The sequence below is a fragment of the Nannospalax galili genome, unplaced genomic scaffold, assembly GCF_000622305.1.
Source record: "Nannospalax galili isolate Female #2095 unplaced genomic scaffold, S.galili_v1.0 scaffold1023, whole genome shotgun sequence".
NCBI classification, from domain to species: Eukaryota; Metazoa; Chordata; class Mammalia; order Rodentia; family Spalacidae; genus Nannospalax; species Nannospalax galili.
In genome coordinates, this window is record NW_008349234.1 from 53,504 (window position 1) to 67,993 (window position 14,490).

A 14,490-nucleotide genomic window follows, 5' to 3' on the forward strand; every position below is an offset into this window, starting at 1 on the left:
CACGACACGGGTGCACTCACATACATGCAGGCAATACACTCATACACATAAAATAAAAATAATAAATAAATAAAATTAACAAAAAGAACTTCAGGGAGAAAGAGAGGTAGGAAATCAAGAGTCTAGACACACAAGTAGCTACCCCTGCTTGAAGAACAGAGGAGAGGCAACAGAGCAGTGTTCGGTCAAGATCAAGTCAAGGGCTCTTTTGTGAGTGCTGCTCGTAGGGCCTTCGAACTGGGAAGACTCTCAAGAGGATCTGACACCATCTTCTGACCTCTGCAGGCATTGTACAACATAGATGCACTTACAGACACATGCAGGCAATATACTCATATACATTAAAAAAAATAGATATACTGTCTGTAACTCTAGTTCCGGGGAATCTGATGCATGACACAGGCCCACTCACACACATACAGGCAGTACACTCATACATACATAAAATAAAAATAATAAAACATTTAAAAAAAATTTGAGACAGGGTCTCCCTATAGCCCCAGCTGGCCTGGAACTCACTTTGTAGACCAGGCTGGCCTTGAACTCACAGAGATCTGCCTGCCTCTGCCTCCCGAGTGCTGGGATGAAAGGCGTGCGCCACCACTGCCACCAGGTGTGTGCCTGGCAAGAGTTTATTTATTATTTTTATTTTATGTGTATGAGTGTATTGCCTGCATGTGTGTGAATGCACTCGTATCGTGCAATGACTCAGAGGTCAGAAGAGGGCTTTGGATTCCCCTGGAACTGGAGTTAAGGATGTTCACAGCCACCATGTGGGTGCTGGGAATAGAACCTGGGTCCTCTGCAAGAGCAGTCAGTGCTCTTAACCACTGAGCCGTCTCTCCAGCCCCAAATAAAACTTTTTTTTTTTTTTTGGTCTTTTTGAGACAGGGTCTCCCTGTAGCCCTAGCTGACCTGGATTCACTATGGAGACCAGGCTGGCCTCAAACTCACAGAGATCTGCCTGCCTCTGCCTCCCGAGTGCTGGGATTAAAGACATGGGCTACCATGCCCGGCATAAAACATTTCTTTAAAAAACCTGGTCTACATAGTGAGTTCCAGGACAGCTGGGGCTACAAGGAGACCCTGTCTCAAAAAATACAAACAAAAAAACCAAAAATAAATAAATAAATAATTGTGAAGACTCTGGTTGCTAGAGCAGGAATCCACTCAGGTCAGGGAGGAAGCAGTCACACATTCGGAAGTTATAGGTTGCAGTTGCAGTTGTCATCCACACCTGACTGTCCAGTGGGACAGGCTTCTCAAACTTATGTATACATACAAGGCCGGGTTAGGTATGATGGTGTAAACCTATAGTCCTGGAACCTGGGAGGCTGAGACAGGGGATTGCTGTGTGTTCAAGGCCAGTCTGGGCTACATAACAAAGTTTTCTCTCAACCCCTCAACCCCCTCCAACACAAAAGACCGATTTGTAAAAATTTTTATTTTTATTTTCTAAGTGTTTTGTCTGTGTGTATGTAAGTATACCCATGACATGCAATGCCTGTGGAAGCCAGAAGATGTTGACTCCCCTGGAACTGGAGTTACAGATGGTTGTTAGCCAGCTTGAGGGTGCTGAGAACTGAACCTGAGTCCTCTAGAAGAACAGCCAGTGCTCTTAACCACTGAGCCATCTCTCTAGCCCCTGACAAAATACCTTGCTTACAAAAGGTTCCAACTGGGCATGGTGGTGCATACCCATAATCCCAGCAGTGAGATAGGAGGATTGCTGCAAGCTCAAGGCCAATCTAAGTTACAAAGCAAGACCCTGTCTCAAAAAACAAACACAGTGGGGCTGGAGAGATGGCTGAAGGGTTAAGAGAACTGCCTGCTCTTTCAGAGGACCTGGTTTGGATCCCAGCACTCCACACCGAGCTGGTGGAATTACAAGTGGCACGCACCACCATACTTGCCCCTCTCCTTCTTCAACAGGACAGAGTTTTGCTATATAGCCCAAGTCAGCTTCAAACCTAATATCATCCTGACTTACCTTCCAGGTGCTCCACTATGCCCAGCTAATAAATCATTCTTTATTTTGCCTATAGCAGAGGCTGGAGAGATGGCTCAGCAGTTAAGCGCACTGCCTGCTCTTGCCGAGGACCCGGGTTTGGATCCCAGCACCCACATGGTGGCTAACAACCATCCATAATTCCAGTTCCAGGGGAATCCGACACCCTCTTCTGACCTCCGCGGGCATTGCATGATATGGATACACTCACGTACATATAGTCAATACATTCATACACATTGAAAAAAATTATATATTTAAAAAAATAAAAATAAAAGTATTTTGCCTATAGTAGTTTTTTTTATGGTGCTGGGGATTGAACTTGGGGCCTCATACATGCTAAGCAAATGCCCTACTACTGGATTATATCCCTATCCATTTACAACACTTCATTTTCTCCCTTATTACTAAATACACACAGAGAGAGAGAGGAGAGAGAGAAAATCATGACACTGCTGGGTCTGGTGGCACACTCCCTTAATCCCAACACTTGGGAGGCAGAGGCAGGTGGATCTCTGTGAGTTCAAGGCCAGCCTGGTCTACATAGTGAGTTCCAGGTTAGCTGAGACTACAGGGAGACCGTGTCTCAAAAAGGCCAAAAAAGGAAAAAGAAAAGAAAATCATGACAGTGATAAAGCCAGCTGCCCAGGGCTTGCAGGAGGAAGGTTGCGGGCTGGGTACATTGTTTTTGTGCCATCTGGATCATTTTTCTCTGTTGTTCTAGAAATGCTCTCTACGCCCAAGATTTTTCATGATGCCAAGTCTGAGATCATAAAAGGACATACCATAAGCATCAGCTGCCAGTCAATAAATGGAACTGCACCTATCACATATCACCTTTTAAAAGCAATGAACATTTTCCGGAGTTATACAATGACCTCAAACGATCACGCAATATTCACAGACAGGCCAATCAAAGATGTGGAGTACCAGTGCATGGCAGACAATTGCCATTCTCACTCTGAGATGGTCAGTGAGGTCCTGAGGGTCAAGGTGATAGGTAAGTGGCTGTGCTGTGAGAGGAAAGAGGGGGCTTTGATGAACAGTTTGGAAGGTTTGGAGTCAATAGGGATTGTGGGGGCAACAGAAGTCAATGCTACCTGTGCAAGGCCCACATGCCAGATATGCATCAAAGCAGGACCAAGGCCCAGTAAATGGGTCTGGAAAATATCTGGGGGCTTTTGATGTGGCTAGCAAAATCTCTTTACTTTTCAAGTGAACTCTATAACAGCATAAAAAGGGAAAGTGGCCTGACTTCAGGAACGACTGGTGTTGCCTGTTTGGATTTCCTTGGGCTTTTGTGCCTTTGCAGATAAACTGAGAGCCATCCCTGAGACCAGCAGGCCAGAGGTCTTCTGTACTGTTGGCTTAGTGGAATTTCTGTGTCCCACGTGGAACATGCAGGAGGCAGAGCCACAGGTCATGGATTCATGGGGCTGTTGCTAGTATTTGTCTGGCTCTCACCATGGTCTGGAGTGAATGTTTTTTTTGAGCCTCTGTCTTGTGCCTCCTGGAAGGCCTTAGGAGTACCATCACTTGGCCCCTGCTCCTGCATCCTATGTAAGAAGCTTAATAAGGCTTCTTCTTCATCCTTGTCTCTTTAATGACCATGTATTATCATGAACATGCTATTTATAAACTGCAGATATGCATTTATTAGCTGCATAGTATCTATATATGCTGCTGTGGACATGAGTTGTCCATGGGATGGGAAGATCCAGCAGGGAAGAAGGAATCTGATTTCCACTAGTACATCACAAACCAAGCATCTAGCTGAACACAATGGCATAGGACTGTAATCCCAGAGCTTGGGAGGTAGAAGCAGAAGGATCTGGAGTTCAAGGTCATCCTCAGCTACATAGTGAGATCACAGACGGTCTGGGTTACATGAGGCCTTGTTTCAAAAAAGACAAGAGAAAGGGGGAGAGGGAGAGAGAGGGTGGGAGAGAGAGAGAGAGAGGAGGAAATATAGGAGAAGAAGACTGAGGAGGAGGAAGAGAAGAAAGAAGAAATGTTCTTTGTTTTTGATGCTATAAGAAGCACAGGCTCTCCTGATCAATAATGAGGAAATAGTTGAGTAGTACCACAAAAAAGAAAATAATGTTGGAGGTAACACTTGATTACTTATCACATAAAGAATACCCTCACAATAATAGTTGTAATACCCCATGGGCACAGGCCTTTAATCCCAGGACTTGGAAAGCAAAGGCTGGATGATCTCTATGAGTTCAAGGCCAACCTGGTCTTCATAGCAAGTTCCAGACCAGCCAGAAATGCATAGTGAGACCCTGTCCCCCCAAAGAAAACAACCAACCAATCAAATAAACAAACAAAAACCCACAGTGATAACAATCCAGAGTATGGGAGATATTACCTACTTGTGGAGGAAATCTTTGTGGAAGAGCTGGCCCAGGAGCCAGAGCTTGACCATGGGTTTGCAGAGATAGCTAAAGATGGTCTTAGTTTCTTTTCTCTTACTATGATAAAATACTCTGACAAAAGCAACTTAAGGAAGAAAGGGTTTGTTTAACTCACATTTCAGGGCACAGTCCTTCATGGTGGGGAAGTCAAGGCAGCAGGAGCCAGAAGCAGCTGGTGACATTGCATCCTCAGTCAGAAGATAGAAATGACCCTGTGCATGCTAGTGCATTTTATTCAGTTCAGGACTCCAAGCCCACTGTATCATCCCATCCATAGTTAAGATGGGCCTATCCACATCAGTTAATGTCATCAGATAATTCCCCACAGGAATGCCCAGAGGCCCATCTCTTAGGTAATTCTAGACTCCATCAAGCTGACAGTGTTAAGTATCACTAATGGCCTACCATTTCTAGCAGCCACATGAACCAAATAAGCAAGATGGCTCAGTGAGTAAAGGTGATTGCCACCAAGCCTGATGACCTGAGTTCAATCCCCTGAACCCATCTGGTACAAACTCAGATGGATAGAAGCAAAAGTTGGGAATAGGGAACCATTGGAGTTAAGCTGAAAAAGTGACTTGAGTCCAACAGGGAAGGACATCAAATGTTAGTCTTGGGGGTTGGGAATGGTCCTATGAGCCAGAAGAGGGAGGAACAGCTTAGGGATGGGTTTTTCTTTTGGAAGATGAACCTGGCAGCTGTCACTGAAAAGGAATGGAGACTTCAGATCCTGGGGTCCATTAAGAAACAAATGCAGGAGTCCACAAGGAAGTCACGGGCATTAGTGACCAGCATTTACAGAGCTTTCTTCATGTGCCCATCCCTAGGTGAAGCATTGTAATAATTCCAAATAAGACTTTCAATAGCCATACAAGACTCAACGGTTCATATCCTCATTTCGTGATGAGGCAGCTAAAGACTAGAGCAAATCCTTGGTGGATGATAGGGATAGGATATGAACACAAGCAGTCTGCCTCCTGAGTCCAGTTGATCCCCAAACCCTAGTGCTCCTCAGTGGGATAGGCTGTCAGGTCGGGCCGTGTGCTCAGGCTGTCTACCCATCTGGGGAAGCCCACTATCCCAGGCCTGGTGCTTGGCTTCCTCTGTGGCCAGCAGCCCCATGATCTTGACACCCTCTGTGCTCACAAGAGAGGTGACTCAAACCAGAATGCCAATCTTTTGACCAGTATACTGTCGCTGAACTTAATGGTTGAAGATGTTGCTGAGGACAGAGGGCACAGGAGGGAGTTCTGCTTGGACCTGTGGGGAATTCGGTTATCCAAGCCTCCAGGTGGAAAGAGAGATGTGAAGTTCCAGGAAGTCATCTGGACAGGAAGCATCTGTTTAGGTTTCTATTCAGCTCATAAATAGAAGCTGAGTGTGTGAAATCCCCCAAAAGAATGGAGATGGAGGGGCTGGCGAGACAGTTAAGCAGATAAAGGTGCTTTCTACCCAGCCTGATGACCTGAGTTCATTCCCCAGGACCCACATAGTAGAAGGAGACAACTGACTCCTGCAAGGTGTTCTCTGACTTCCACTGGCACGCTGTTGCATGTGCATGCACACACGAATGCACACACATGCACAACAAAATAAGTAAATTAAAATGCAATAAATGAAGTCGGAAAACTGAGAACTAACTTTGCAGGAAGTCTACACATCACTGTGAAAATAAATAGTAAATAAAGAGAAGGCAACAGTTACGGGAGAAGGAGAATCAGTTTCAGAGGTAGCACCGAAGCCTGGAGAAAGCCAAGTTCAGGCCCCTAGGAGGGGCCAGGTATCAGCCCAGCCGTAGGAAGGCTAAATGAAGAACTAATGACCATTACCATTGAGTTACTCTGCAAGACCATGGTCTGAGGATCAGGTGACATTTCCAGTTTCTTTGAAACAGAGATAAAATGCAATTTCAAAAGCAGATGAATGGCATGCCTTTAGTCACAGCACTCAGGAGGCAGAGGCAGGCAGATCTCTGTGAGTTCAAGGCCAGCCTGCTCTACATAGCGAGTTCCAGGACAGCTGGGGCTGCAGGGAGACCCTGTCTCAAAGATGACCAAAAAAAAAAAAAAACCCAGATGAATGGTTGGGGATGGACCCATGCTCTGAAATCTTAGCACTTAAGAGGCTGAGACAGGAAGGATCCAGAGTTCAGCCTGGACTATGTGAGCCCCTGTCTGAAAACAAAACAAAACAACAAAAACAGTAGCAACAATAAACAAAAACTACAGAAAACTAGATGAATGGAAACCGAATTTCAGGGGTAACAAGAAAGTGGGAAATAAGAACAGGATAAAAGAGAAGAGGATCCTGGCTAGAGAAGACGGGAGGAGGGTGAGTTAGCAAGCCTAGAAGTGCCACACACCTTTGTAAATAGAAAGGCAGAGAGAAATATGTCTCACACACCACACACACGCACGCACGCACACACACACGCATGCCAGAAAGCATAAGTTAATCTTGTAGACCTATGGTCAGTAATACTCAAGGTAGGAAGGAGGGCACGTTCCCTTGTGTTTTATCAATGGATGAAAACAGGAAGCATTCATGACTGTCCTTCAGTACTGATCAGGGAAGGGACCATGAGGCAGGTAAGATGAGAGGATTGACTTAAGTGAAGGACACAGCTCAAGTTCAAGTTCAAGCTGCAGGCTGAGAGAAAGGCAGGCAGGAAGTAGTACCCATCCTATGTTTTCTTTTCTGTCCAGCCCTTCTTGGTTCTTTGTGACATGGTCTCTCTCTGTCTCCGTGTAGCCCATGTTGGTCTCGAACTCAAGATCCTCCTGCATCCATCTCCCAAGTGCTGGCATTACAGGTGTGCACTGCACACCTGGCTCTGTCCCCTACTTCTTTGCTCAATACTAACCCTCGGCCTGTTTTCCAGCCCCGGTGGACGAGGTTACAATTTCTATCTTGTCGAGTAATGAGGTGAGGTCTGGGGATGAAATGGTGCTTCTCTGTTCTGTGAAAGAAGGAACCTTTCCAATCACATATATGTTTTACAAAGAAAAGGAAGACAAACCCTTCTACCAAACCGTCATGAATTCCACCCAAGCATTTTGGCACAAGCAACAGACAAGCAAGGATCAGGAGGGACAGTACTATTGCACAGCCTCCAACCAAGCCATTCTTACTAGGAGCAGTCCCCGGAGCAGTACTCTGACAGTCAGAGGTGAGTCCCAGCCTCACCAGTGAGGTGCAATGTGGACACTTCAAGGGAGAGGAAAGCACATCCTGTCCTCATAAAGGGAGAGGATGGAAGGTTAGTTCATGTGAGTGAAGGCTAAGAAACCAGTGTCTATTTATTTGCAATTAACAGAAACCCATTCACTTAAACTTAAATGGAAAAAAGGAGGGGATTATTATAAAGAACTGAAAATATTCTGTCCAGTTCCAGTTCCAAATTCCTGGCAGAGAGACACCAGTCAGCTCGCCTTGGGTCAAACATCCATCTATGGACCTCTTGTGTCCAAGGGGATCCAGTCATAGGCATGAAGCCTATGTGAATGAGAGGGAGGTTATAGAGACAGAAGAAGGCTTAAAGGATAGCCCAAATAGAGCCTAACCCTGGCAAAATTGGCTTGGTCCATCCTTGAAGACCATAGCTGACCTTGGCTGATAGAAGAAACGGGCATTTCTGTACCAGTGGAGTGAGAAAGCCCTCAGAAGCAGATGCTAAAGTGAGATGCCAGTTACAAGGATTGCGGAAACGGATTAATTGCTGTTTAAATCTGATATCATGTTTCCTTTTTTCTCCCCCATTCCCAGTCTTTCTTGCTCCATGGAAGAAAGGACTTATTGCAGTGATTGTCATCGGAGTGATAATAGCTACCCTGATAGTTGGGGCCAAGTGCTACTTTCTGAGGAAAGCCAAGGGTGAGTACCTCTCTCCAAGTAGTTCTTGCCAGGAAAACTGGCTGTGGCTACGAAGCGTCTGGTGGGAGCTACAGAGGTATCACTGCTTTTCCTCCTTGGGTGTCACCTTGGTAACTGAAGGTTCTGGCTTTAGCCAGTTAAACTGAGCAAAACTGAAAGTGGGCGCTTGCCTAGTGGGCAAGCCAACTGGGGAGAGATGGGTAAAACAGCATCTTCATGTCATCAGAAGATGCTGTTTCTCTAGTGTTTGGCTACATCTTGTCCTGGAATTGTAGAATGTGTCATGGATGGACACACACACACGCACACACACACACACACACACGCACAGTGTGCCTTCTGGTTAATCTTGCAGTTGTGCCAGTGATTTCTGCCATGCATGAGTATGGAAGCCAGGAACACCAGCTGGCACTCGGGGATCAGCTAGCCCAGACTCAATGAAAAGAACCCACAAAATGCCAGTACATAATGGGGGGAAAATGGAGAGATGGGTTCTTTGGGAGCCTCTGGTACTACTGCCTGGGCTAGGAGGGGCAGATGGGTTGGGAAGGGGTCTTGGGTCTTTTCTTAGGTAGGAAAATTGCCATCCCCTTGGGAAGAGACAGACTTTCAAAGAGGCCTCTTCCCCCCAAGGCAGACCCTGGCTTTGGTCTCAGGCCAGCTTGGAACTGATTGTGCGCAGATTGACTTAGACTTTGCTTTTCAGAATTGTCTTGAAATCAAAGAGATAGCTGCCTGCTTATCTGAGGAATCTGATTCCTGTACCTGGCCTTGACCATATCCTATGAACTAAAACTGCTTCTGGCTAAAATGTTACATATTGGAGGAAACCCTGTAAAATATCTTGCAATATGACCAAGAAAAAGGCTGGGAATGTAGCTCATCGATAAAGCTGGTGGTCAGCAGCATAAAACAAACAAACAAAAAACCAAGAACACCTCTTTGTTTCTCTCTCTTTTTATCTTCCAAGCCTGGTTAATGTCTGGTGTTCTCCCCTCCCCAACCCCACCCACCCTCTCTCCACATGATTTCATGTATCCCAGGCAGGTTTCAGACTCCCTATGTAGCTGAGGCTGACTCTGAACATCTGATCCCTCTGCCTCCACCTCTGGAGTTCTGGGACCACAGGCATTTGGTTTACACAGTACTGAAGACTGAACCCACAGCTTTGTGCATGCTAGGCAAGCACTCTACCAAGTTAGCTACATCCTCAGCCCCTCTTTTTTATTTTTATGGATACTCTTTAGGACAATCAAGGATAGTTAAAGAAACTGTTTCTGTCTGACATACTCATACTGACCTGGGTTTTTTCTTTCTCTTTTAAAGCCAAGCAGATACCAGTGGAGATGTCCAGGTGAGTGTTCATGTAAGAGGAAGGAGCTGTTTGGTGGGCAGGGCTGGACTCATCTACAAGGACAGCCTAGTCGTTAGGAGGCTGTCAGAGGTTCTTGGCAAACTCAGAAAGAATTAGGACCTTAGGTACAGTGTATGTACACATGTGTACATGTATGCGTGTGTCTTTCTGAAAGATTGTCAGCTATACTTTTATGGACAGGATTGACTTTTCTTCTGAGACTGTGCTTTCTGAACTATTATGTATGAAATTCTCTTTTCCTTATCAAATTATAATGGTACTAGAGAGAAATTTATTTATTTATTTACTTTTTGGTCTTTTTGAGACGGGGTCTCCCTGTAGTCCCAGCTGGCCTGGAAACTTCTATGTGGACCAGGCTAGCCTCGAACTCACAGAGATCCACCTGCCTCTGCCTCTTGAGTGCTGGGATTAAAGGTGTGTGCCACCATGCCCGCTAAGAAATTTAATTTTTTTTACATATTTGGAATCATAGAGTTGGCCTTTAAAAATGTTTGTATACCCTTTACTTTTTGTTTTATTGAGCCAGTCTCATGGAGCTAAGGATAGCTTCAAATTTTTTATCGTCTTGTCGCACCTCCCAAGTGTTGGTTGGGATTACAGGCATGTGCTACCATGCCTGGATTTTCTGTTGTTTTTTGAGATGAAGTCTTGCTGTATAGCCCTGGCTGATCTCAAACTCACACTCATCCTCCTGCCTCTGCCTACCTTGTGCTAGGATTACAGACATGGGCCACAGTGCCCATTTCTTCTTACTTTCTCATGATCTGCCTTTAATGATTTTGTTGATTTGGTGTTACAGTGACTCAGTGGCTCAGTGGTTAAGAGCACTCACTGCTCTTCCAAATGACCTGAGTTCAGTTCCCAGCACCCAATGCAAGGCAGTTCACAACTACCTGTAAATCCAGCTCCAGGGGATCTGACACCCTCTTTTGGCCTCTGTGAGCACCAAAGCGCACACACACACACACACACACACACACACACACACACACACACAAATAAATAAATAAAAATAAATCTTTAAAAAGTGATTAAGCTAAACCAGGTATGGTGGCGCACACCTTTAATCCCAGCACTTGGGAGGCAGAGGCAGGTGGATCTTTGTGAGTTCAAGGTCAACTTGTTCTACATAGTGAGTTCCAGGCCAGCTGGGGCTACAGGGGGACCCTATCTCAAAAACACCAAAAAAAAGTGATTAAGTTTAAACTTGGTGTGGTGGTAACACACCTTTAATCCCAGCACTCGGGAGGCAGAAGCAAACAGATCTCTGTGAGTTTGAGGCCAGCCTGTTCTACATAGTGAGTTCCAGGGCAGTCAGAGCTATATTGTGAGACTTTGTTTCAAAAAAAAAGCAAAAAGAAAAAAGTGTTTAACATGTATTTTTTTTTCTTTCCATTTGAAGGCCAGCAGCTCCACTTCTGAACTCCAACAATGAGAAGGTGTCGGAGCCCAATGTGGAAGCCAACAGTCATTACGGTAAAGTCAAGGCTTCCCTCTAAGTGGGCAAGGTTAAAGGTAGAGGGTCTCCCTGGCTTCAAGCAGTGGTGCTGTGTAATCAGCCACTGCAGGGCGAACCAATAATAATAATAATAGTAATAATAATAATAATAATAGAAGAAGAGGAAGAAGAAGAAGAAGAAGAAGAAGAAGAAGAAGAAGAAGAAGAAGAAGAAGAAGAAGAAGAAGAAGAAAAGGAAAGGCAGTGCACTTTTCTATTTCCATCCTTCTAAACTTCATTTATTTGGTGTGAAGAATGGGGAATAATCCTAAAGCTTGTTACCCCCAAACACTGAATATTCCCCCAGGGTAATCAGATTGCATTTGCAAAGCAGAGACTAGATATGAGACCCATCCACTTTCCTTTGCCACAAAGGGAAACCAATGGAAAGATTCTACTCTTAGCAGAGGTACTTTTGAGAAGTGCCCAGATGAAGGAAACTTTCCTATGAGACTCATTCCAACTCAGCCTCAGTGGAGTGGGGCACCCCAGGCATGTCTCACTATCTGTGGGTCTGTGATAAAGACACTCAAAGCCAGGTAGGTAGCTCATGCCTGTCACCCCAGCACTCAGGGGGCAGAGGCAGATGGATTTTTGTGAGTTTGAGGCATCTGCTCTACATATTGGAGTTCTAGGCCAACCAGGGCTACATGAATAGTGAGACCCTATCTCAAAAAAAAATTTTATAGCCAGGCGTGGTGGCACACGGCTTTAATCCCAGCACTTGGGAGGCAGAGGCAGGCGGATCTCTGTGAGTTCGAGGCCAGCCTGGTCTCCATAGCAAATCCAGGCCAGCTGGGGCTACAGGGAGACCCTGTCTCAAAAAGACCAAAAAAAAAAAACTGTAATAATGATAATCCTAATTAGCTCAAATCATGATGAAAAACCATGTGTTCATGAAGAACAGTATTTATGATATCTGTAAGAATTCTTTTAACAAAGTGCATGCTAAAAAAATTTTTTTTCAGTGCTGGGGATTGAACCCAGGCTCCTCACATGTTAGGCAAGTTCATTTGCCAATGAGCCAGCCCCACACTTTGTTTTGTTTTACCCACTGAGATGATAAATTTAGAGAGACACTGTTGAGTCTTTAAACCATGTTCTCATCAGTCCAGTTCCCCAGCCAGAGAGGGTTAGTTCACCGGTAGCTTTCATATTTGTTGTTAGTGATTGGTCCCTTCTCGAAAGAATTTTAAGTCACATTGACTCAGTCCGAATTCCAGATAATTCACAGACAAAAATGCCCCTATGCTGGCCGTGCATTCTACCCATGCACTGATAAAGGTTCCCCTATGGTTAGGAAAAGGTCACACCACAGGGAGGGGACCCAGGACCCAGAGGCACAGCTGTTTGTTGCCTATGCTGAATAAATCATACTTTACTTTCTTAGCAGTACTGAAGTTTTTAGAAGTTTAGAAGGGCTAGGGAGATGATTCAGTGGGTAAAGTGCTTGCTGTGTGAGGATGAGGTCCTGAATTTGGTCCCTGGTACCCATATAAAAGCCAGGTGCGGGATCATGCACCCGTAACCTCGATGCTGGGGGAAGGAGACTAGAGATGGGTGAATCCTGGGGCCTTGTTCACTAGCCAGTCTAGTTAAAACAGTGAGCTCCAGACTCAGTGAGAGACTCTGTCTCAGAAAATAATGTGGAAAGTGATAAAGATACTCAGTGCCAAGCTCTGGCCTCTACACACATATGCACATGCATGAGTGAGAACACATGAGTGCACGCATACACACACACACACACACACACACACACACACACACACACACACACACAGAGCTACAGGAAACTAGACTTCCTACTGTCTCTCATCCTAATTGTTTTTCAACCAGGTTATAATGATGATGTTGGAAACCATGCAATGAAAACCCCAAATCAAAATAAAGGTAATTATAATTTTTAAGTGTTTTATTAGAAATATTGACATTAAAAAATATTCACAGGAAAAGGCAATTAAAACTCTAAGGTTGCTGGATAATTTCCCAGCCCTCTTAGTAGCCCTGTAACTGCTTGATTGTAAAATACAGATGGCTGGGTATTTTCTCCAAAGATGAAGATACTATCTAGTGTCCTGAATGGTAATACAGCCTAAATCCAAGTAGAAAAGTAGTTGCTTAAAAGCAGCTTCGTGATTCCAAATGTGCTGAGTGAAGTAGAAGGGTGTTTCTCTTGTGTAACTGAGGTAGAGATTTGTTGTATGTTTGAGACAGGGTCTCACTAGGTGGCCCTAGCTGGCCTGGAACTGGCTATGTAGACTAGGCTGGCCTGAAATTCAGATATCTGCTTACCTCTGCCTCCCCAGTGCTGGGATTAAAGGCGTGCATCTTTTTAATGTTTTTAAAGACAACAATAGGCAGTTTGCTTCTGCTTAAAGCTTGACAGGGCTGAGCTACCTTGTTCTTTAAAGACACTTTCTACTTCATATTGCTATCATTGGAGCTAAAACTCCCAACCTACTTCTACAAAGTCTCTTTGACCACACAATCTGTTTTAATTGCTGGTAAGAACCCCTGATTCTGTGGGGCCTTAAATTGAAACAGTGCCTGGCATGGTGATTCACATCTGTAATCCCAACACTCAAGAGGCTGAGGCAGGAGGACCAAGAATTTAAGGCAAACCTCAGCTACACAGATGTTTGAGGCTGACCTGGGATGCATGTGACCCTATCTTAAGAAACAACAAAGGGGCTGGAGAGATGGCTCAGTGGTAAGAACACTGACTGTTCTTGCAGAAGACCCGGGTTCGAATCCCAGCACCCACATGGCAGCTAATAACTGTCCATAACTCCAGTTCCAGGGGATCCAACAGTCTCTTCTGTCCTCTGCAGGCATTGCATGACACGGATGCACTTACCTACATGCAGGCAATGCACATAAAATAAAAATAACAAAATATTAAAAAAAGAAACAACAACAAAATAATAATAATGTTCTAAGTTCAGAACAAAGTAATTTCCTGGGTTTCTCCACAGAACCTAGAGATTTCATTGCTTTGCGTGCCTTGTCTCTAAGCATGTTGAGGTTGGTGAGCCCTGTCCCACCCTTCTGTGATCCTTTTCCCATGTCCTTGAGACTGAATGGGAGTTAACTGCTGGGGCCCATCCTGGGCTGTTTTCCTATGTCTATTAACCTGTTAAAAGTCCCCCCACATACACTGTAAAAACTAGGACCTAGGCAAGAGGGTCATCCACATTCAGGTTGCAAAAGTCAGACAGACCACTGGCATCTCTGCTGCCCAGATCAGTGTAGGGCTAATTGAAAGGAAGACTTCTAATGTGGTCCAACACCCCTAGAGGTGATGCTGTCTAAT

General features: G+C 44.9%; 1 protein-coding gene across 7 annotated transcripts in view; it reads left to right on the plus strand.

Annotated features, from left to right (window-relative positions):
• Pecam1 (platelet and endothelial cell adhesion molecule 1) overlaps positions 1 to 14,490 on the plus strand; it is a 65,588-nt gene that overhangs the window by 23,925 nt on the left and 27,173 nt on the right. For 4 of the 7 annotated variants that reach the window (XM_008846566.3, XM_008846568.3, XM_008846569.3 and 1 more), the window contains exons 8-13: positions 2,733 to 3,008; positions 7,310 to 7,597; positions 8,194 to 8,301; positions 9,628 to 9,655; positions 11,079 to 11,152; positions 13,014 to 13,067. In XM_008846566.3, coding sequence (XP_008844788.1) covers positions 2,733 to 3,008; positions 7,310 to 7,597; positions 8,194 to 8,301; positions 9,628 to 9,655; positions 11,079 to 11,152; positions 13,014 to 13,067 — 828 coding nt within the window. The remainder of the gene's footprint in view (positions 1 to 2,732; positions 3,009 to 7,309; positions 7,598 to 8,193; positions 8,302 to 9,627; positions 9,656 to 11,078; positions 11,153 to 13,013; positions 13,068 to 14,490) is intronic. The other 3 variants (XM_017801521.2, XM_017801522.2, XM_017801523.2) reach the window with 1 other exon arrangement.